At 25.9% G+C, this 23519-nt stretch overlaps 1 protein-coding gene across 7 annotated transcripts; it reads left to right on the top strand.

Moving 5' to 3' along the window:
• The first annotated feature begins 472 nt into the window (after positions 1-472).
• Positions 473-22028, top strand: LOC126850699 (transmembrane protein 114-like). 7 transcript variants are annotated; one of them, XM_050593951.1, is made up of 9 exons: positions 8418-8522; positions 9419-9689; positions 9772-9876; positions 9981-10519; positions 12688-12934; positions 15123-15200; positions 15692-15829; positions 18649-18763; positions 21216-21469. In XM_050593951.1, exons 4-9 carry the CDS (start codon positions 10445-10447, stop codon positions 21316-21318), a joined length of 756 nt encoding a protein of 251 aa, XP_050449908.1. In that variant the 5' UTR covers positions 8418-8522; positions 9419-9689; positions 9772-9876; positions 9981-10444; the 3' UTR covers positions 21319-21469. The 7 variants fall into 7 exon arrangements, with proteins under 7 accessions (XP_050449909.1, XP_050449906.1, XP_050449907.1 ...); XM_050593949.1 differs by lacking the exon at positions 18649-18763 and having other exon boundaries at positions 8377-8522; positions 9531-9689; positions 21216-21989; XM_050593950.1 differs by lacking the exon at positions 18649-18763 and having other exon boundaries at positions 8407-8522; positions 9504-9689; positions 21216-21989.
• Positions 22029-23519: the final 1491 nt, after the last annotated feature.

Below are 23519 nucleotides of genomic sequence, written 5' to 3' on the forward strand. Positions count from 1 at the left end.
TCGACATTTTTTCTCGATTCAATTATTACTTAATTATGCTATTCGCATAAGTTTGCCCAACAGAGCTAAATAACTGTTTGCCTACATGGCTGATAAAAACTTCGTTGTAGCTCTCTATAATTGCAACTAGTTTCGACTGCCCAAATTTTCTTTCAATTTCGACCGAAACCGAGATCAAACTCAAAACTCGTGATTTTTGAAATCGGCTGCAATCGACAATAAAATTGAATTTTTAGTCGGACTCTAATGCGTATTTATATATATATATATATATATATATATATATATATATATATATATAAATAGTTTCCAAATAAATAATTTTATATGATTTTTGTGTTTTGCATCTATGTATGCACACGCAGAAAGTGAAGACTAACTATTGAAGAAGTAAGTTGCCCCACCTCTCAATTGTAACTATTGCTAGTTGTGCTTCTCTTATTCTTAAGCTATTCACGTATTCAGTGTGAGATCAGTGTCAGTCAGACCGTCAATCAGTGCGTTCGGACGGTTGAGCTCCGTCTTGCGTAGTGTTATACTATTTTGTGAAGCCTGTCGCGCCAACCGAGGAAGAACGGTATTTTCGGTGTTTTGCGCTCGAACCACATATCTCCTAAGATATTTCGAGGTGAGTCAATAGAAGATGGCAAGTCAAAAGAGCAACCGGCTGCCGAACACGTGCGCGTTTCTACTTGCGACGTCAACGCACCATTTAGAATCGCATAAATACATAGGGTAATAAATAATAACGACAAATTTTGCATATTATATTTATCCAAATGAAAATGATGAATGACAAAGATTTTATATATTATATTTATCATTCAGAAATAGATCTTTTCTGGCAAATGATTAAATTCTAATTTATAAATTGACATTAATTAAATGCTAATTTATTACACTTTCTTAATATTAAATCTTAATTTAATTAAATCTTTAATTTAATTAAATCTTTTATTAAATCTTTAATATCTTAATTATATATCACAAATTAAAATTATATCAAAATATAAATTAAATGGAGAGAGAATAAGGTTTTGTTGTTTTTCTTTTTTTTAATTTAAATATGCCACTGACACATAAAAATTAATATTGCAATTTATATATATTTTATTTTATATAAAATATATAGCTATATAAACATAAATTTTCAGAATAATGTGTTACTTATTTAGAAACGATTAATTTCTAAATTAATAATTATAAAGGATGGGTGATGATAAGTGCCTTAATCGCCTCCAGTTGTATTATTAGTAACAATAATAAATATATAAATTGTATTTAAATATTTACTTTTTATTTACAGTAATACAAGCATGATTTAGACATTTTTTGTATCTTCTCAATAACTACTTAATAAAATCGCAGAGAAATATTATTGATACATCAATAAAACAAAAATGATAATAATGATGTCTAAATAAATAAGATAATTTATCTCTTTAAATAACACTCGCAACAAAACAAAGAACAGACTATATCTTGTGCTATGAGTATAGGATAGATCTGTTTAAATTTATTTTTTACTATCTGCGCATTGTAATACTACTACCGATTTTACGTATGTGTCTCATGTAGTCATATATGTGTAAATCTGTGTGGTACACAAATATGCTCTATAAAAAAACTGCGAGCAAATGCTAAAAAAATATGATTTTTTTATGATTGTTGACGACCAGATCCAAGTTCGTAGTTTCTTAATGGACGGTATTAAAATAAAAAAATATTTTTATATTTCCTAGAACTCTATATGTTCTATATTTATGAAGATATGAAAAAAAATTGATTCTGCATATTTAAGAAAAAACAATATTTTTGAGACAATTTGAAGCCTTATTGTCATTCATCCTTTCTAGTAAAATTTTTAAATTAATATTTTCAAATATTTTTACATTAATATTTTTTATGCAATTTATATTTTACTATTTTAATTTAATTAAATAAGAATATTTTTTTAAAACATTGTTAAAATATGATGAAAATAAATGTACAAAATTAATTTTTTTATTATATTATTTATTAATATTTATATAATCGTATTAAGGAAATTACAAGACATTAAGAAAAGAATTGTATTATAAATATTAGCAAGAAGAGTCTATGATAATTTTATTTCAATATTAGTAGAGAATATTACCGTTATTATTAAATTTGTATTGATTTTATAGAAAAATATTTTTATATTTACTATATATATTCGTTTTAGATACATTTTATCATTTTTATATAGTTAATTTTTATCATTATTTCAATTATTAATTTTATCATTTTTTATATAGTTATCTTCTTCTTAAAGAAGAAAAATAATTCTTGAAGAATTATGATAAATGCAATTAAATTTTCTCTTATCAATATTTTTACTTTCATTAAAACTTAAAACTATTCTTACTTTTAAAACAAAAATATTCTTTGTCACATATTTTTTATTGTACATATAAAGATGAATTCAGGTTAAATAATACGTAAATCTGATCAAACGTGATACTCTCTTCCTTCCTCTCTCTCTCTTCCTCTTTTCTTCTCTCTTTCTATGAATCTATTGTAATACTTTTAGCATTAGAACTCCGTTAATAAAATTTACGTTTTCGTGTAATACATTCTTCTTAAGAATCATTTTGCAAGTTTTGTGTTACTAATTACTATTGTTCTCCGGATATCTTTGATAATATAATATAAAGAATAAAGGAACTACGAAGAAATGTTATCATAACACAAAATAAAGAATTTAAATTATGATGAACAATTACTTCAGTTATACAATACAATAACAGACACGATGAGAAAATAAAATAACAAATATAAAAAAATAACATATTATATACTAATAAAAAGATTATTAAATTTTCACTATATATTTAATTAATTCAATTATTTACGTTAAAGAAAAAGTTGGTGGATAATAAAATTTATATCATATCATATATACATACATTATCTTTAGATCAGAAAAATGTTCTAAAATGTCGATTTGTTAAAAAAATTAATATCATTTTGCAATATTTTCTTTATAACAGAATTTTGTTGTTATTTGTATATTTTGTTGTTACAAAATTCTTTTAAAAGATTTACTTGTAAGAATCAAAATCTATAAATCGATATTTTGGTTATTTTAAAAATATTTATTCAAAAGCAAATATTTACATAAATAATAAATACATAAATATAAAGCATACATTAGAATTAATCACAATACATATGTTACATGCTTAAATATATACATTAGATTATACAGAATACTTTATAGAGAATAAATCCATTTAAGTACAATATAAAATATTACATGAATGGCACACAATAAATGGCAATCAATAATAATTTATGATTTTATTTGATTAGTAGCATTTATTGTTTGTAATATGCTGTGAATTTTTTATATTTTTTTTATATTTGTTGACTTATATATTTTTGATGAATTGGTCAATTAGTTAATATTTTTAATGTTAGATAAGAAAGTATCATAACATTTAAATAACAAAAGATGAAAAAAAATTAACATTTATTTATTAACTTTTATTTCTAAGATTTCAATAATCTAGTTAATTAGAAACTAAGAATTTTAAATAGCAGTTATCTAAAAAAAAAATTAATTGTATTACTATATTTTTTTTTAAATAAAATTATTTTAGCATAAATATTTTTATATTTTTAATAATTTATGTAAATAATTGAGACATATATTTATATAAAACATATATATGCAAATAATTTATTATTATCTTTTAACATATTAAATGTTGAAAGATATTATATATTGTTTCTAAAACAAAAATCTTTATAAAAATGTCAGAAAGATTATTATTAAGGATGTTCTGAATATACAATAGTAGCAAAAAATTGTCAAAATTAAAAAGAAAACATGTTTCTTACGTTTATACTGTTTGAAAAATTAAAAAAATAAATCTGGATTATGAAAAAAATTAAAGTATTACTAAATAATATGGATTTTAATGAGATTCTTCGTAAAAGAAAATAGTTGTAATTAATATTTTTCTTAATTTATAGCAAAAACCTTTGATCGTGAATATTTCTGAAATCAACTGCAAAAAACAATGAAAAACGAGTAATTTACAGAAAGAGAGAAAGAGACAGATAATATTTTTCTACAATTTTTAATAAATAACTTTTAAACGAATAAGTGGATCTAAATCAAGTTTTGTACAAATATTTATTAGAATTTCCCTAATATATGTGAAAATTTTTATTTCATTGGTAATATTTTTTCCTTGTCAAATTGACACATACATCCTTAACTAAAATATTAATATTTTAACAAATTAATAATTCAGATTTTTTGGATTAAGGACTATTAAAGAAAGTTAATTCTAAAAGTGATATTTTGTTTTTTACGCGAAAAAAGATGTTTATTTTAAAAATATTTTAACTACTAAAAATTATCGGTATTTTAATTTTCCATTTCTTTGAAGCATTAATTGTATGTGTGTGCATGACATCATATCATAATAATAATATTTAAACAATTAAATTATAATTAAATGAGAAAACTGGTAGACCAAGGCATGGATATCGGTATGCAAACTTACACTATTATTATTAAATTTTATTAACTATGTGCATTAAAAATGTATGTTTTAAACCGTTTTTTTGGTCTATTTTTAGCATAAATATAAATATATAAAAATTAAATTGTAACTTGACATATACAATATTTGCAATTGCAGTCAAATGTCAAATTAAAAATAAATAGAATAAAGGCTCACTAAAACTCGCATGGAATGTATAAATAAGTGAACAGCGTCCAAATACTATCGTCACACCGTGTACCGTAGGTGGATTACGAATAATTTATATTGTTTTGCTGTTTTACAATATAAATTATACAATATTATAATCCTTCGACGATATAAATTCTACAATATTATAATCCACCGACGATGTAAGTTTAGGCACGATACACGCGTTTGGACGCTGTCCACTTATTTGTACAAATTCCACGACGGTTTTAGTGAGCATCCATTTTGCCTAGACAGCATAAGAAGGCTAAAAGGCATCTTAAAGATCGTCTAAAAGACGATAAGATATTTTTAAGTCATTTTTTAGGAACACGTACTATTTATATGATTGTTATTTTAAAATTTAAATTTGATTGCAACTGCAAATATTGTGTATGTCAAGTTTTACAATTTTAATTTAATCTTTATATTATATTTATATCCATGCTGAAGATGGACCAAAAACGATCTAAAATGTACATTTTTAATATACATTAATTAATAATAATAAGTTTGCACACCGATACCCGCGTCTTGCTTCTTATCTGTCAGTTTTCCCACTTAATTGTTCTTACCCTGAGCCTATTGCTGTTATTATTCAATTAAATAGTAACAACATATTTGTTACACATTATGCAAGTTTATAGTTACTATAGTAAAACATTATATAATAGGTAGTATTGACATAATATTGAGTTATAATTTGTTTGTTTACGTTATATGATGTATCTATTATGTATACCTTTCCCATCTGTTTGGACAAAATTGGTTTATTATATAATTCTTGCATTTTAGCTAACGTATAAATTCTAAAACACTCTTCAATTATTATTGCCTTTATCTGATTTAAAGCTATGTTTATTATCGATCTTGCATAATATCTTTCCTTGCAAAACGGTCTTCGACAGGATGTGTTATATTCGTGCTAGGTTTTCCAACTGTCAGATTGTTGACATTGATGTCGCTCACATATATATGCTTACACACACACACACATATATATAATCATAGATGCTAAAAGGTGTTCCCTCTCATTTCTTTATCTATCGCGATTTTGAATCTACGTATTTTGTGGCTGCCGAAATCAGTAGTCGTTTTGATATCATTATAGGAAATAAATCTCGGAAAATTTTGTCTTAATCTCGAACCACTTATTCTTTCGTTTGAATCTCAAATTGAATTTTAATATCATCAGTGATCATTAGTTTCACTGCGTAATAATTGTATCTTGCATTCGCTTTTCTCTCTTTCTAAATTTTATTACATTTTTATCTGGCCCAAAATGCCTATATCAAATTTACTTTAATTTAAAAGAAGTGATGTGTTTCTACACAGTTATTAGTAAAATTTAATCATTTATTTTAATAACGTATTATTTCTGAGGAACTCGATCAAAGATATTTTCACAGAAAATTTTTTGGTATAATAAATTTATTAGAGAGCCAGCTATTTTATAGCAACTTTTAAAGTCAAAATATTGATATTCTTTTAATATTTATTAACAAAGATTTATATTTATTTACGAAAAAAATGATAATGCCAGCAAGTGTAAGTAGGTAATTATTTACATTAACATATCCCTCCGATGACTTTGACTATGCTATAAATCAATCAATATGAACGACTCTTCGAATAAGAGCAGGATACTTTAATGCTTGTTGTCGTGACAATAATAGGTTGTCAGTAGATGTATCTAAACCCGCGCTAAACTGCGCGTTTATGTCTACAATCATTTGTTTAATAATAAGCACAATGAGTAAACAGACGATGTCTGTCTCGGTTGCGCAAAGCATAATTATTAAATTTTTAAAGAATTTTGAACAAACATGCTAAACCAGCTGAAGTTTTTGTGCAGATTATGCGTATAATTCGATAAGAACACATTATCAAAGTTCCGAGTATGCAAATGACATAAGCTTTCGTGAAGGTCATGAAGAGGTTGCAAATTTGACTCAAGCGCGTCATCCAAGGATTACGTTTGAGAATAAATTCGCGATTTCTTATTAAAAACGATTGAGAAATAACTGTTCGTGAATTTAATAAAGGGATTGGTTTAAGTTATAGAAGTGTGCAAATAATGATTGGGAATGAGTTGATGAAACATCACTGCACGATAAGTGCCTCAAATTTTGAATGCAAATTAGAAGGCCATAAGAGCTAAAATCTCTCAGAGATTTTCAGATCGTCATACAGCAGAAGAAGATGCATTTTTCATGTGCATTCTCACATATGATGGATTAGTTTGAACTTTTTAAAAAAAAATCTTAGAGAAAGAAAAGTTCTCCAATGACGATGAGGTGGAAGATTTCGCGCGCAATTGACTTTGTATATTCGTCCTGCTGCTTTTTATGAAGCAGAGATAAAGAAAGGAATTGTCATTGCGATGGCAAAAATGTGTGAACATTAGTGGATGCTAGAAAAATAATTTTATATTAATTTTTATATGTATTAATTGAATAAATAATTTTCGAACGAATCTCGTTTATATTTGATCCATCCTAGTATGTATTAAAAAAAAGAGGGTATTAAAAAGAACCTTTGCTTATAATTTCATCGATAATTTTTCATTATATTATATGTTAAAATGCAAATAATTTTTAAATTGCATTGAGAGTATTTAAATAGAGAGTATATAAGATACACAAGATATATTCCTCCTTGTTCTTGACAATTATTAAGATAATGATCCTGAGCAATTTTGAAAAGATTTTAATCATTGCTCATACTTTATTAAAAAATTATTAACAGTTAAAAATGATAATGCAAATAAGTGTTGAGAAATTAGATAAAAGAAATTTAATTAATTCGCTCGGCGAAAATACAAACGCGCGGCGAGAAGAAATAATCCACCATATTTTATAATAAATATTTTATAATAAATTATATTTTATAATTATTCCGACATTATCATATTGTACATTATTTATAAAATAACGTATTTCGCATAATTATGATCTACACAGCATGCTCGATTGTTTTTATTATTTTTTACATACAAACTATTGTTTATTTAATAATGATTATTTGATTCTTATTGCAATTACACTTCCATAAAAACTATAATTTTGCAGAAAAATATGTACAAAAAATTGTAATGTAACATCAGAAATGTTTTAAAACTCAAAAATTATTTTCCTTTTTTTATACAATGATAATGAGAAATGTAAAAACAACAGAATTTTTTTTTTCTCTCAATCCGACTTTTTTTTCAAATTATTAATTATTAATTCTTAATTCTTAATTATTAATACATTATTAATTATAGTATTTTTGTAGATAGGAATCCATTTTAAGCTACAAAATTTTCTAAAATTTTGTCAGAATTGCATCGAGATACTGGTTAAAATATCAGTTTAACAATTTAACAATTTTTTAGAAACATTATCTCTCCTTCTTTCCTTTATTATCAAAACGACTAAGAAGAATTTGCTTAAAATAAGATGTTTTAATTTAAGAAAATTAACTTAAAAAACTAGATCTTATCTCAAAGTTAAAATGTTTGGCAGACTTCCCTTACAAGTTTGATAAACAAACGAAATATTCTATAATATGACAAACCTTTTGCGCTTATCCCATAAATATAAGAATATAATCTTATGCATCTGACCTTTTTCTATCTTGCCAGGTTGTTGGTCCAAGTTAAGTTATAAACACCGACTAGTGGTGAACGTCGCAGCAGACATTATCGATTTCTCGCATGTGCCAGATACGCATTCTTGAATTGCTACCAAGAAACAGAAAGGAGAAACAGAAAACGACATGGCAAGTCGAATGAAGGCATTGTACAATCAGGTATTATACATGAATAGAATAAGAATCTATTTATGTGGGGTACACATATCATTTAAGTTTAACAGAGATCTTAAACATTTAACTAAACGCTAAGATAATTAGCCTATATTTATATGTTTTATGATATTTTAAATTTAGATTAAAATAACAGTTAAAATTTGCGACAACAAATAGAGACTTACTTAGAAGTTAAGACGCAATGATAAATGTTAATAACAGATAATAAAGAAATTAACTAAAACACTAACATATTTAAGATGTTACATCAATATTCATAAAATTAAAATCTATATAAGGTTATGTATGTTTTATATAAGCTTATGTATGTTTATACACAGGGTGTCCGAAAATTCGCGCAACACCCTTTAAGGAAAGGTAGAAAGTGTTATTCTGAACAGAAATGTCCTGTACCATTTTTTTCTACAACGCTTAATAAAAGAGTTATTATTGAGTGAAGTCTGGCCTATCATCGCCGATCTTCAGCCGGACGCACGTCGGTGAGCTGTCATAACATCTGAGCGCGCTCACGCACACTACCAGGCGCGCAACTCACCGATTGTCCGATGATAGGCCAGACTTCACTCAATAATAACTCTTTTATTAAGCGTTATAGAAAAAAATGGTATAGGACTTTTCTGTTCAGAATAACACCCTCTACCTTTCCTTAAAGGGTGTTGCGCGAATTTTCGGACACCCTGCATATATATATATATATATATATATATATATATATATGGGTTTATGTATGAATTTCACAAAATCTATCAAAAAAAAAAAAAACATCGCAAATTTTTGAAAGAGGATTCCGGGTCACCTACTGACAGAATACAATTTTTATAATTTTAATATACTTATATATTAATATTGCTCAAATTTACGAACACTTTTGTAATAAGATCTCCCTGGCTGCGTTTCGGTATTCACTGACAATACTGGCAGCACTGTGAGTCCGTTCCGATGTACATGGCAATAAGCTTTCAGTTTTCGTATTTATATATGACGTCATAGATTTTGTCGTCACCTCCTATTTTCACTACTACGGTACTCGAGGTGAGGCAGTTGCAGTAAAAACATGGCGGGAAAGTTGTGCCTTATAGACACAGAGGGCAACAATGATGATATATAAAATAGTTCTAAGTCGTGAAGATGCGGAAAAAGCACGATAAGGTATCAAAATACCATCAATATAATAATAAATAATTTCGATATTTTGATAAAGATGAAAACATCATTGTTACTTATTTTATAGACATGGTTTCTGCAACATTATTACTGCAAGAGGCTGGAAAAAGGAATACTATGCGACCTACAATGTACAACCTACCTTGCAATGCATCGCTGACTATTAACGAAAGTGAATATCATAAGAGTTATTAAATATAAATGCATATAAAATGAGTAATATCAATTTATTTAGTTGATACTAGGTACTTTTAAGTAAATATGAATGTATTATAGTGAACATAAAGATGAGTTTCATAACGGCAGATGTACTGTGAAACAATACTGGGAGAAAATAGCAAAGATTATGCAAGACAAAGAATATGACGTAACAGGCTTAAAATGTTCAACGAAATTTCAAGCTTTGAAACATACGTACAAAGGAATTGTGGATTATCACAATGACGAGTCGTAAAAATCCTTAGAAATATTTTAAGGCATAATATTTTGTATATTTTTAAAACTTATTTTTATGTAAAAAAGCATTTGCATGTTGTTATATATCTGTACACTTAAAAATTTTATTATAAAAATTATATTTAATTAGAGATTAATGTTAGATTAATCATAGATTAATTTTTGTTGATTTAATTATAAAAATAAATGTACCCTCTTCCTCTCTCTCTCTCTCTCTCTCTCTCTCTCTCTCTCTTTCTCTCTTTCTTTCTTTGCTTTAGGAATTATTTGTGGATGAGCCGTGGATGCAATCATTGGCAGTGGCTAGACTCATGTTAATGAAATTAAAGAAGAAAAAGTGGATAATCTATCAGAAAAATGTAAGATTAAATATACATGTAAAGTAAATTTATTATAAGTGAACATTTTATATAATTATAATTTTAGGTATTAAAAGAAAAAAGTTAAACACACTTATAGCGCAATATGTAGCGGATAAGAAAGAAAAGAAGATTCGGGAAAAACAGCATAATATAAAAAAATGATTGCGGATTGAGAATGATTAAGTAAATTGAGAATTTATGAAAAGATTACACAGGTCGACAAAAAAATTTTTGTTAAGTAACTCTAATCATAATAGATGTTTTTTATAGATTTTCGGCTATAAAAAACAATACTAACAATCCAAATTGCTCCATCATATCAGATTTTAAAGTTAGATTTTAAATTTTAAAATGAAAAATCGCTGATTTCTTATCTTAAAGTTCAAAATTAAAATTACTGATTACTCTGATAACAAAATTTTTTTTGTTGACCTGTATTTGATTAGAAAAAAAATTAATTCTGTTATGTGAGGTCAGAAAGAAAAAAAATAATAAAAGTTTTTGTTTTATATTATAAAATTTGATAATTAAAATATTATGTTATGTAAAGGTGATAAGAATTTATTTTAGTTTTTGAATCATTTCTTTTTTTGTTTTATTATTTTAATAAAAACCTATATAGTTCATTAAGTTCAGCTTATTAAACAGAATTTATAATATTTTTTTTTTAATTTATAGCATATGTATGACTGTAATAAATGCAAATTAAAGCAATATTTTTGATTAGTATTATAATGTTGCAATGAATATATTTAAGCATTTAAAACAAAAAAGGCAAAATATGGTAATATTTATTTTATAAATATTCAATTATTTTAATAAAAAATATAAACATGCAAAAATAAAAATGATTGTATTTTTCTTTATATTTTCTAAGGATTCTACTAAAAACATCTCGATCGATCTTGCAGCTCTATTGAATGACGTCACATCGTCAGTACTTACAGTGAATACCAAAACGCAGTCCCTATCTTTCAAACGAGCGTCAATCTATCAAGATTTATTGCCTGTTGTTTTTCTTATCTAACAGACGCGGTTTGTTTACACAAAAATAAAAATTTTTATACTTCCTATTTTATGTTTCTTTGAAAATAATTGTAATGAATTAATGAGATCTTTGCGGTTAATAAGACATTAAACTGATATAATTTGAATAAATTTTTATAAAACGCATAATAAAAAATTGTATTATGCATTTAATTATAATTTATCCAAATTATTTCGTATCTGATATTACATTAAATGCAAAAATGTTATTAATCTATTACAATTATTTTCAGAAAAATAAAATACAATAAAATAAAAATTTTTGTATTTTATAAAATATTTACATTCGTGAGTTAATATAGATAAAAGAAAATTCTTATAAAAAAAGGTTCTATAGAATACTTTGATACTAACAATTAGCTGAAAGCAAGAGCAAGAACAATTAAAACAAGAAATAGCACAGGAGGAAAATCAGATTAAGAAAAATAAAATTGACAAAAGAATATTAACAATATGAAGCAAGATGTGACAAAGAAAAAGAAAGTCATGGCCAAGTTCTCGAAAGCTGAATAAGAGACAGACTAAACAAGCAAAGCACGATCTGTGCTCCGACTGGGGTCACCGCACCCACTTCTCTTAACTTAATTAATTAATATTAAGCCAAATGCGAGACAAACCGGCGCTTATTATTATCTTTTATTATTTTTACTCGCTTATTATCATTGTTCGCTATTGAATTATCGTACATATCGCGCCTGATCATTGTAACTGCAAACCCGAAGTGTACAAAGTGACGCACGTATACATATATAGTACATATATATATATATATATATATATATATATATATATATATACATTTTTATATTATAATATATATTTTATATTATTTTATATTATAATTTATATTATATATATATATATATATATATATATATATATATACATTTTTATATTATTTTAATTTATACTTTGCATTTCTTTCATTATTTTTTTTTATTTGATATAAATATATATTTGTGTCTTCTTCTTAAACTTTTATTTACCAATTAAAATATTTTAAATATTTCAAAAAATTTCTGAAATATTTCCGAGTTGTGCTAATTTAATTTACTCACAAATATCTATTATTTAAAGTAAGAAAAAATATATAAATATTATATTAATATTTCTGCTAGGTTATTTTTGAAAGACGACTTCTTCTGGGTTGTACTGCTCTTGTGGGGCTCTCGATATGCATATGGTCCGTGGCTATAGGAACTGATCATTGGTTCTCAATACGATCACCAAATGATCAAGGTTTACCTCTGGGAGGTGCTGGTAAAGTTGGCAGAAGATTGCTTTATAAACACACGGGTCTCTGGAGAAGCTGTATCAACGGATTGGTGCCCGAATCGGAAACTTCTCCGAAATTAGTGGAGTATAGTGAGTATGACTTATTGCTGATTTTTCATAAAATATAACAAAAATATTTTTTCCGATGATTAAAATCAACTTAGTTTTGTAAATGTGATTTTATATGATTATATGATATTTCAATTTTAATATAATTGAGATTTTAAGAGATACTTTTTTAAGAATAAGTAAGATAAAAAAGAACATAAACATTTCAATAATTTTAATTAAAGAAATCTTTTGAGGCAATCAAAAATTTTGTTAAGCGGAATGTCAAAACGCTTTGCGAAAGATTATAAAATTTTAGAAAAGTAGCTTTTCATAGCATTGGAAAAAAAAACTCATTTTAATTTAGTTTAATTTTTATTTACAATTGATGATCAACGAAAATTTCTGCTATTGTACTAAAAACATTGGCTCTTATTTTGAGCTTTTATCGGCACATTTATATTATATTTAGAGTGCCGCATTTAGAGGCGCAGATAAATGTACAGTCACACGACTAAAGTCAGTCGTATTCTCATTGCACATTTATAGCACCTTTAACTCAGAGGTACATTTATGACTACCGTGTTGTATATCATGCTTATTACGTGCAATCGGCTGTCAAAGGTTCATTATATCACGCGACATGAGTTATAAATTTTTTTCTTTTAACGCAACACAAAACGCAAATGCTCATATAATTGTAACATTTTTTTTTTTTTTATTAACCGATATTTTTGTCGATCATTATAAATTTCAAAAATATATATTCTATTTCGAAATACTCTCAGGCCGCGATGTACTGCATTTATTTCCTAAACTTCGATCTCGTGATCAAGTGGCCTCGTTTGAATTGATATATTTTAATATATAAAATAAATACTATATACTGTCCAGTTCCATTCTTTAGAATGGCTATGATTGGCCAGTGTAGTACGTATTAAAGTATATCGATTAGGCCATAATCGTCAAATGATATTGCAGTTGAATATGCCCATTCAAGCTAGTTTTACTTCAAAGTGCAAGATTCGTCCTAATTAATCCTTCAAAATAAAAATAGTGTAATGAAATGTATTTTTATTGGACTTTATGCAACTATATTTTTAGAAGAAATTTCAGAATCGATCAAATATTATTAATATTGTTATAAAAAGTTATTATTATTTTCTATTATTAATTTCTATTATTTACAGAAAACTTGATCTATAATAATTTTATTAATGAAATCAATTGTATAACAATGATTGAATTAAGATTGTATGTGTCATGTGTCGAAATATTGAAAAAATTTCGTAGACTGTTTCTTCTATTTATACTAATTTATACTATTTTTTCTGAACATTTCTGCAAAATCTGAGCACAATTCTATTTATTTGATTAGGACGAAGAATCTTGTATTTTAAAGTAAAACTAAAAAAAAAGCTTCAAGCCCATTTTAAGTGCAATATCGTGGATGCTTTAGACGATATTGATCATGCAATCAAAGTTTGAAAAATAAATGATAGCCTGCGATTATTTAAAAATAGAATAAACTTCTTCTTCTTTTTCTTCTTCTTTGTGATTCTATAAATTTTATATTAGTTTCTATATAGAATTTGTCTATACGCCAGTTAGTGATATAAAATAGACGCTTTTGAAGCGCCACAACACGCTAGTCATAAATGTACCTCTAAATTAAAGGCTCTATAAATGTGCGATGAAAATACGATTGACTTTAATCGTGTTACATTTATTTACGCCTCTGAATGTGACGCTATAAATGTGATGATAAATGTGAGCTCAGAATAAGAGCCATGGTATTAATCTTTTCAAAACATTCAACAATTTATACAGTCAAAGGAATTAGTCTTTATTCATACAAGTTATTCTAATGTATCATGTCATATTTTTTTTTTTTAATCATTAGAAATCTTCTTGTAGACTGTATGCTTGAGGTAACTTTACAAAGTATAATCTAACATTAGATGCAAAAATCGATCGAGAAGTTAATCAATGACAAATCTAGAATGAACACGAAAAATGTTTTATTTAATAAATTGTTTATAATTTGAATATATGTTGATACGAAGCTCTGTTTTTATTGGAACAACAGGTATTTGCACAACACAGTTTTACATTACAAGTACATATTTATAAAATATATAAATTAAGAAATACAAAGACAAAACATCATTAAAAAAATACATTTAATAAGTTTATTTATAATTTGTGTATATATATTATTATTTTTCAGATGAATGCGATTATATAGATATGTTTCCGACAGACTTAGAAATAGAATTAGATAAAAGTTTGAATTTGAAAGTGCTGAGTAAGTATATCTAATTAAATTTTCATATAATTTGGAAATTAACATATCTATAAAAAAAAATAAGAGAGAGAGAGAGGGAAAGAGAGAGAGAGAGAGAGAGAGAGAGAGAGAATTATACATTTATTGCAAAGCAGCTAATTTGGTTAAAAAAAATGCCGGTGACTTATATTTTATTCTTTATGTGAAAATAAAATATTCTTTATTGAAAGCATATAATTATTATACAATATAATTGAATTGTGTATAAGCTATATTACTACATGCTATATTATCAATACATTTATTTCATTGAATGCCTTAAATTAAATTGCATAAAAGTGGGCTTGCTGTTTTTTAACAAATTAAGTTATTTCATAAAATTGCATGTACACGAATTACATACAAGAGTGTCTTGAAAAATTATCTTGTATAAAAGCATATGTGTAATCCTGTATTGTATGCGAGCTTAATATGTATTCACAGTCCAGCTTGATCAATTTATGTATTTTCAGATTACGCCAAGACTCAAGTCTCATTTGCTGTAATCAGTGTTTTCGTAATGGTGATGGGTTTTTGCTTCTCAATTTATACATTTTTAAATCCACGTTATATGTTTAAGCGTCTTGCTGCAGGAATACACTTCATAACTGGTAATTAGCATAACATATTAATTATATCTGTATAAATGTTTAATCTGCAATAAGTTTTTAATCCAATTTCGCATTTATGACTTAAGTAATAATTATATAAAAATTATGAGATTTATTCCAAAATATTAGTAGATTGTTTTGTAGTGATATGATGTTGTATTACCAACAGTTATCTAATTATAATAACGTAAAACGTGTTGATTTTCACTTTATCCTTCACTAATATATTTTTCTCTTAGAAATATTTTCAACGATTAAAAATAATTGATCAGGTAAATGTTGGCTTCTTGGCTTCTTTAATTATTAAAATAAATATGTATGTATGTATTGTTCTTCTTTTAATTGTTTTCTTACAATTTTAGATACATGTAGATGAATATTATACAGTGTGACTATTAAATAACCGGACTAAAGCTGTATAAAATTGAAACGACAATTATAATGACAAATTTAATTTGTTTTGTTCAAAATATGTTTTTTCAGTCAAACATTAAGTGGATTAATTTCTGGAGATTCTCTATTAGAATTGTTTTAAGCATTCTTGCCAGAACCGCTTGGATCGTTTTAAAATGTTATTGTAATGAATTCTTTTAATTGATATTGTCAAAATGGATTTTTGAAAACAAGATGCCAAATCAAGCAAATATGGCAGATAATCGAACACTATTAATGTTTCAAGCGAGTAATTTTTTAATCATTTATTAGCGACACAAATTGAGAACAGATCTTCTACTCTTTCAAATCCTTGTATAAAATGTTGCGGATCATATCTTTTGAGATATTCTGATTCTTCAGCTAACATTTTCACAGTCACATTTGCATCAATTTTTAGTAATTTGCATACTTTTGCCGAGATTCCGAGATGCCGAGATGCCGAGATTCGATTACGAAACTGTTTTTGAACGCCTCGATTGCTCGTCTTTTACATTCGTCTCTAAATTTTTCCAAATCATTCAAAAACTTATGTACACAATAGGGAATCATTTTAAAAAACTTTTTTCAACATTTATATTTATATTTTACATTTGTAAATTTTAGTACTTAATATTTTTATTATGTTTTTGCGGCGACATCAAATTTTTACTATAACTTTTACTCCAAGAGCTATATTCTATGATGCATCCAATAATGAAATTTTTATAATTGATAAATCCGTCTTGAAGCTTTAAAACAGGCACTTGTTGATAGTTGCCACTTACACAAAAAATAAAAAAAATTCAATCCGGTTCTTTAATAGTCGCACCTATATACCTTCATCCAACATTTATATCTTTAGCTAAGGATGCAAACTCATGCAGTGGGATAGCGTAAACGCGGAACAAAAGCGGAACAATTGCGAGTGTTCCGCAGTTTTCGTCATGCTCGCAATTTATTTCGCTCTCGTTTATTTTGCATTACGCTAAAATTTGATCAATTAAAACAAAAAAATTTACTCCTTTTTGTTCTGATTAAACCAAATTTCAATCTTTAATCATCAATCTTCAATTTTGATCCGTAGAGACTTTGATCTGATAGAGACTTAAGAGACATTGGCCCGTATTCTGAGCAAAATATTGTAGACCGCTTTCAGAAGTATAAATAAATGTTATAGTCGAAAAATCAGTCATATTTTAGTTATGATGTCCAGTTAAAGAACAGATGTTTAGTGTAATAAATTCACTTTATTAAATATGTATAGCACAAGTGTAAAGTCGTTCACTCCTTTACTAGGTGTATTGGCTTCTGCACACATGACGCAGCAAAAAGTGACGCAATAGCGAAATAGAAAAGTTATAAGTTGATTAGATATTTTGTTACGCGACAAGCATTGCTTGTGTTCTGTGTGCAAGAGCCACATCGCAAATGAGTAACGATTAGTAAGCAAAAGTGTGTATGGGAATGGATATAACCTAGAAATCGGTTATGCTTGCATGTTGGCGCCTGGAACTTGTTCAAATGGCAATCTGTGTGATGATTGATTTATCTTAAGGAGCCGCTTTTAGATAAGAGGTACATTTATAACTACCATATCGTATATCGTGCTTATTACGTGTTTATAGCGGCATTGTAATTGATCATCGAGTGGTCAATTTACGTACCATAACCTATCGTTAGAAAGTCTTGAAAGTTTGACTTTTTGTCTTTTGACGCGACTGCAATACAAAACGCAAAGCAAGCATATAAAATGCAATAATTAGATTAAAAATGTTAATTTAAGAAGATATAATTTAATTATAATTTATTATATATTATACATTTTTACAAACCATCCTGAAAAAACTGTCGGATCTGAATGAAACTTGAGATTTATTATTGGGGTGTGTTAAAATATATATACATTATATATAAATAACTTTCCCTGCAATATATTTAAATGGCGATAAAATTGGAGGTGTGTTACCTTCTATACAGTTTTACCTGGTTTTCTTGATACCATATAACTTTCGTAATTATATTTTTTTTATCGCCAAAAGTAACCGAATTATTTAGGTGACCTGTTTTAGATATCTCGCCCTATATAATGCTGACGTATGCGTGTACTCGTACATATGCATTCATATATGTGAATTTTGTATTTTGTAACTTTATATATTTATAATATAATAGCGTATATATAAATATTATTTACTTTATTTAATTTATTTAATTCTTATGTATATATTTAGAGAAGCAGGATTCAATCAATATTAAGATAATGAATTAATATTGATTTGCGACCGGGGGTAAGATTTCCAAAAAATGTTTTTTAATATTATATAAACTTTGATATAAAATAAGTAAGATAATTTTTATTATTTTGAACATAATATTTTTTAAAGAGAACGTTTATACTTTTGAAGGAAGCCACTCTGCAGTCAACAGAGGACATATCTGCCATCCTGAAGAGCTCATTGCAGAATCTTTTTTGGTCCACCTATCAGAAGATGATAAGCTTGTATTAAAAAGATTGTTGGAGTAAGAAATTAGTTTGATCAATGAGCCCCTAACAGAGCTGAAAACACTTGTTTTATTTTCGTAGATCGCACCATGCTTTAGATGTTCTCATTTGCGATTCGCTCTGGCGTGGCCTTGCTTTGTGCATGATTTCTTCTTTTGTTTTCTTCTTCTGTTTTTCCCTGTTGATGCACATTGTATTGTTCCATGTGATATTTAGATCCAAATAAATATGTCGTTTCTTATAATGTATAAAGATATGCTCTTTGAATTCTAATTTAACAGAGTTGAAAGAAAAAAGTTATTGCATATGAGGAAGTTCAGAAGAAAAAGCATGAAAAAATCATTGTGTGAAACTAGAATAGAACTAAAGATACAATCTAGATATAGAAATAAAAATACAAATATTGGCAAAACGAAAATAAAAACAAGAAAACTAAACAATTAAAAAAATTTTAAATTTAAAAATATCAACAATACCTCAAGATTAGAAGACTTCAAAATATATTAAAAATGATTATTACAAAATTTAATGCTTTATAATTGATTTGTTTCATTTTTTTTTTTTTTAAGAAAAATATTTTTATTCGTTGTTCTTTTATTGTAAAAATTTTTATTAATTTTTTTATTTCTGTTTTTTGATACATTTTTAATTGTATTTATCTAATTGTATGTATTTTTACTTTACTTTTATAATTATAGAAACTCGACGTGTATCGTTTTTATTAATGAAATCAATCTTATAACGCCGATATAATTAATCAATTTATCAAACATACCCTTACTGTCGAGTACAGCACGCCGTTATTATGTATAAACTCCCGGACACATTTTTATTGATGCATCTGTCGAGAATGGCATAAATATGCTGTACATATAATCTAGAATAAAATTTTCTCTATAAAATACTTTTTTTTTTTTAAGCAAAAAATGACAGTTTACTCAAAATCTTGCTATATTTATTGTATCATTTAAGGCAGTTTTATCGGCACATTTAGCGATACGAGTTCAGAATACGGACCATTATGTCGTATGACTTTCATATAAAACATTTTTTTCTACAATTTGTGATGTTTGAAATTTTACAATGTTTTTTTTTTTTTTTCTTTATTTTATATATGTGAAAAAAATATATATATAAATGTGTGAGTGGATCTGTATGTGTACACAGCACATGCATATTAGATGTATATATATGTATGTTTCATTTTACATAATGTGTAATTTGCGTGAAAAAAACAACGATGTAAAAAACACCACATACATTTTTTCTCCAGTTAAAATAACAATTCCTTACATAAATAGAATCTTTACAAAAACAAAATTATTTTAGCAAAAAAAAAAGTGATTTTTTACAAATATAAGACATTAAAAATATGTATAAATTAATGAAAAAATGCTGAAATCTGTAAGAGCAATTAAATATTAAAACTGTAAGAGCAACTAAATATTAGAATTGTTATTAAAAAAATCAAAATGGCATAATTAAAAGAGAGAAATATAGGTTAATGACAGAAAAAATACTGAAATCACTAAAAAATTCAAACATGCTAAAAACTTTACAAAAATTATATGTAAAAAATGTGTTGCCAAAATAACAGTTTTCTTTTTACAAATGAACGAAATAAAATAGATTTATGAAAAGAATAAATATATTAATATTAAATTTTCTTTTTCATTATTTTTGCTAATGGACGGCAAGTTGATGGCAGAAATAAAATTTAGAGAGAAACTTGACAAATAATTAATATAATACTAATGTGGAAACTTTTTATTGTTTAATTTCATTAACAAGTATACATTAAATATGTACGTTTTCTGATTCATCTTCAGCATAGTATATAATATAAAATTAAATTTGTATTTAAAATTAAATATGTACAATATTAAGCGGAAAATTCAACAATTGCCAATTTCCTTATTTAGTTTATCGTTATTCGTACTCTAAATTTATTTCTGTTATTAATAAAATTTAGACATGAGCGGAATGTTCAACATCGATAGATTTAATACGTTTATTTTCCAAATAATACAATTTACATACAATCAAATATATTAATTACATAAAATTAATATTTAATTAATTAATAATTCTAATAATTGATGTACTACAGTAATATCTAGTAAATATAGTAAAAAATCATTAACTTTTTGTTTTAAATATTTTTGAACTCTTTAGTGATTTTAGCACTTTTTCATGCCATTCTATTTCTTAATTTTTTTTAATTTTTATAAAAATTATTTTGAATAAAAATTTTATTTTTATAATAATTTTGCATACATGGTCACTCTTATGGCTTCAGTATTTTTACGCCTTTTAATTTACATGCATATATTTTTTTTATGCCATTTTTCTAAAGAATTATTTTTTTTTCTTTTTACAAAAATTTTATTTTTGTAAATATATATATATATATATGTAAATATATAAAACTATAATTAATTTTGCGTTTTTCTTCATTTTTTTTTCTAGCCGCTTGCAACATGGTGGTGATACAAGTGCTACTTTCTTCAATCGAATACGAAAGACGTCATGTCTTCGAAACTTTTCCAGAGGGTGCATTGGTGAAATATGATTATTCGCTTATTCTTGCATGGATCGTGTTTTTGTGCAATTTTATGTCTGGTCTTGCCTTCTTGATTTTCTCAAGGAAGAGAAAGAGAGATAAAGCACCTACGGAAGAAATAGCTATGGCTGATGAACCAACAATAATTGGACGTTGAATTTCTCCTGTTACCGTTATTGTTATCAATTTCATTCTTATTGTTCATTAAAATTAAGAGATTTGAGCGTGAATTATAAATAAGGCTAGCTATGTGAATATGCTTATAATTAACTTTCATATATTTTTTTTTTTATTACGAATTTATTACCGATAAAAAAACAGCTATTGTACATAATATCAGAAAAAGTATAACAAATAACATATACATTAATTAATATATCAAGAAATTTTGAAGAATTTTATATTTTGTGCAAAAAAAATGTAGAAAATTATGATCGATGTATATACATATTTTTATAATATAAATATATGTATATAAATATATATATATATATATATATATATATATATATATATATATAAGATGTATATAAAGGGACTGAATATTTTGTAAATATTAAAAAAAATATTTAAAAAAGTGCTTCAAATAAAAATTGTAACGTTTTAGGTAATGTATAATAATATTATTGATCTTGAATTACTTTGAGGATTCCGTAAAAATTATTCTGAATTTTTTAAATATAAATTCCCATTTTTTATATTTCAATTGATCAAAACAATATGTATTACAATATATTTCAAAATAATATAATCAAACTCTGTTGTTAAGAAATTTGTAAGTTATGAACTGCGAAGTTATGACATCTATCGACGGAGAGAATGAGAGAGTGACTTAAAATATGTCATATAAAAACAATGTACGATTAGATTTACTTTTAATACCTCTTTGTGTATATGTGTGTGTGTGTGTGCGCGCGCGCGCGCGTGTGTGTGTGTCCATGCATAAGTGCATGTACAGAATGTCATAACTTTATAGTTCCTTACTTGTATAATATTTAATAACTCCAAACTTCCCATATGATTTCATTTCTCCACAAATATGTCTATGTACACAGTGTGATCAAGAATTACCGCGAATGCCGCTGCAGCGTCCTATAGTTGAAAGAGGGGAGGAAAACTTACGTAGTGAGATCTAATTTAGAATTCTTATTACAATGGAACCTTAAAATAATGTACGGGGCTTTGGCACAAAGTTTTTATAATAACTATATAAAAACGAGGTTACTCCCGTTAAAATTCAGAGCCGTAGCAGCCGCACGAGATTTCTACGAACACGCACTTTTAAGTGCATTATCGCTGGAAGAGGACACTTTTTTTCTTATTGAAACAAAAGTATTAAGCATTTTAAGCAATAAATAATTAAATCATGCTTTTAATTTATGTAGCTTTTTATTATTAATTTTTTATTAAATATATTATTCAGCTAATTTTATTATTAAATTAATTTTTTTAATTTTATAAATTTTGTTGAATGCACTAGTGCATATCGATGCACATTAAAAGCTTTTATTATAAACAAATTTATATACGCATAATTAATTATTATATTTTCCTTTAGTTTTAACTGTGTTCTATTGTTTCTTAAGAAGTTTCAATTGTTGCAGCGTTAATTATTTTTTACACATATGATCGCCGATGATATTATCAGCTATCACATTTTCGAAAAATCTCATAAAATATCAAAAAATATCGCGATATCATGTGCAATATTGTTTTCTTAGTGTATAAAATGTTAAGAATGCTTTTTTTTATCTTTTATGGAATTCTACGCAAAATTTTAATTAAAAGACCGGAAACGCAAAAATAAAATTTAAATTACTAATTTGATTACTCATTAATAATATCAATAATATAAAATTAAACGAGAGTTTTTAGAAAGTGTAATTCTTTTAGCAAAGAGTATTTTCGCAGAAGAAAAAAAGTCGCAAGTGAAGTATAGCAAATAAAAAATAATGGTTCAGCGAAAGTGTTTTATTTAAATCAATTATTTAAATTGATGATACACGATGGTCACCAATCAAATACAAATACGCAATGATTAAATCAATTAAAATCGCGTGATATAAAAGTTACAGTCTGTCAAGAACAACTTGCAGTATAGTGGTAGGCCTTCGAGAACGCTTATATATATATATATATATATATATATATATATATATATATATATATATATATATAAACTATTTGTCACAATTACAATTTTAATTATA

The sequence above is a fragment of the Cataglyphis hispanica genome, chromosome 6 (genome assembly GCF_021464435.1).
Source record: "Cataglyphis hispanica isolate Lineage 1 chromosome 6, ULB_Chis1_1.0, whole genome shotgun sequence".
Taxonomy (NCBI): domain Eukaryota; kingdom Metazoa; phylum Arthropoda; class Insecta; order Hymenoptera; family Formicidae; genus Cataglyphis; species Cataglyphis hispanica.

Bases quoted from the DNA above. Each gene is read 5' to 3' on its own strand.
- LOC126850699 (XM_050593949.1), top strand. From the start codon at position 10,445: ATGCAATCATTGGCAGTGGCTAGACTCATGTTAATGAAATTAAAGAAG. The intron at 15,201-15,691 runs GTAAGTATATCT...ATGTATTTTCAG, and splicing joins TTTGAATTTGAAAGTGCTGA to ATTACGCCAAGACTCAAGTC. The intron at 15,830-21,215 runs GTAATTAGCATA...TTTTTTTTCTAG, and splicing joins AGGAATACACTTCATAACTG to CCGCTTGCAACATGGTGGTG.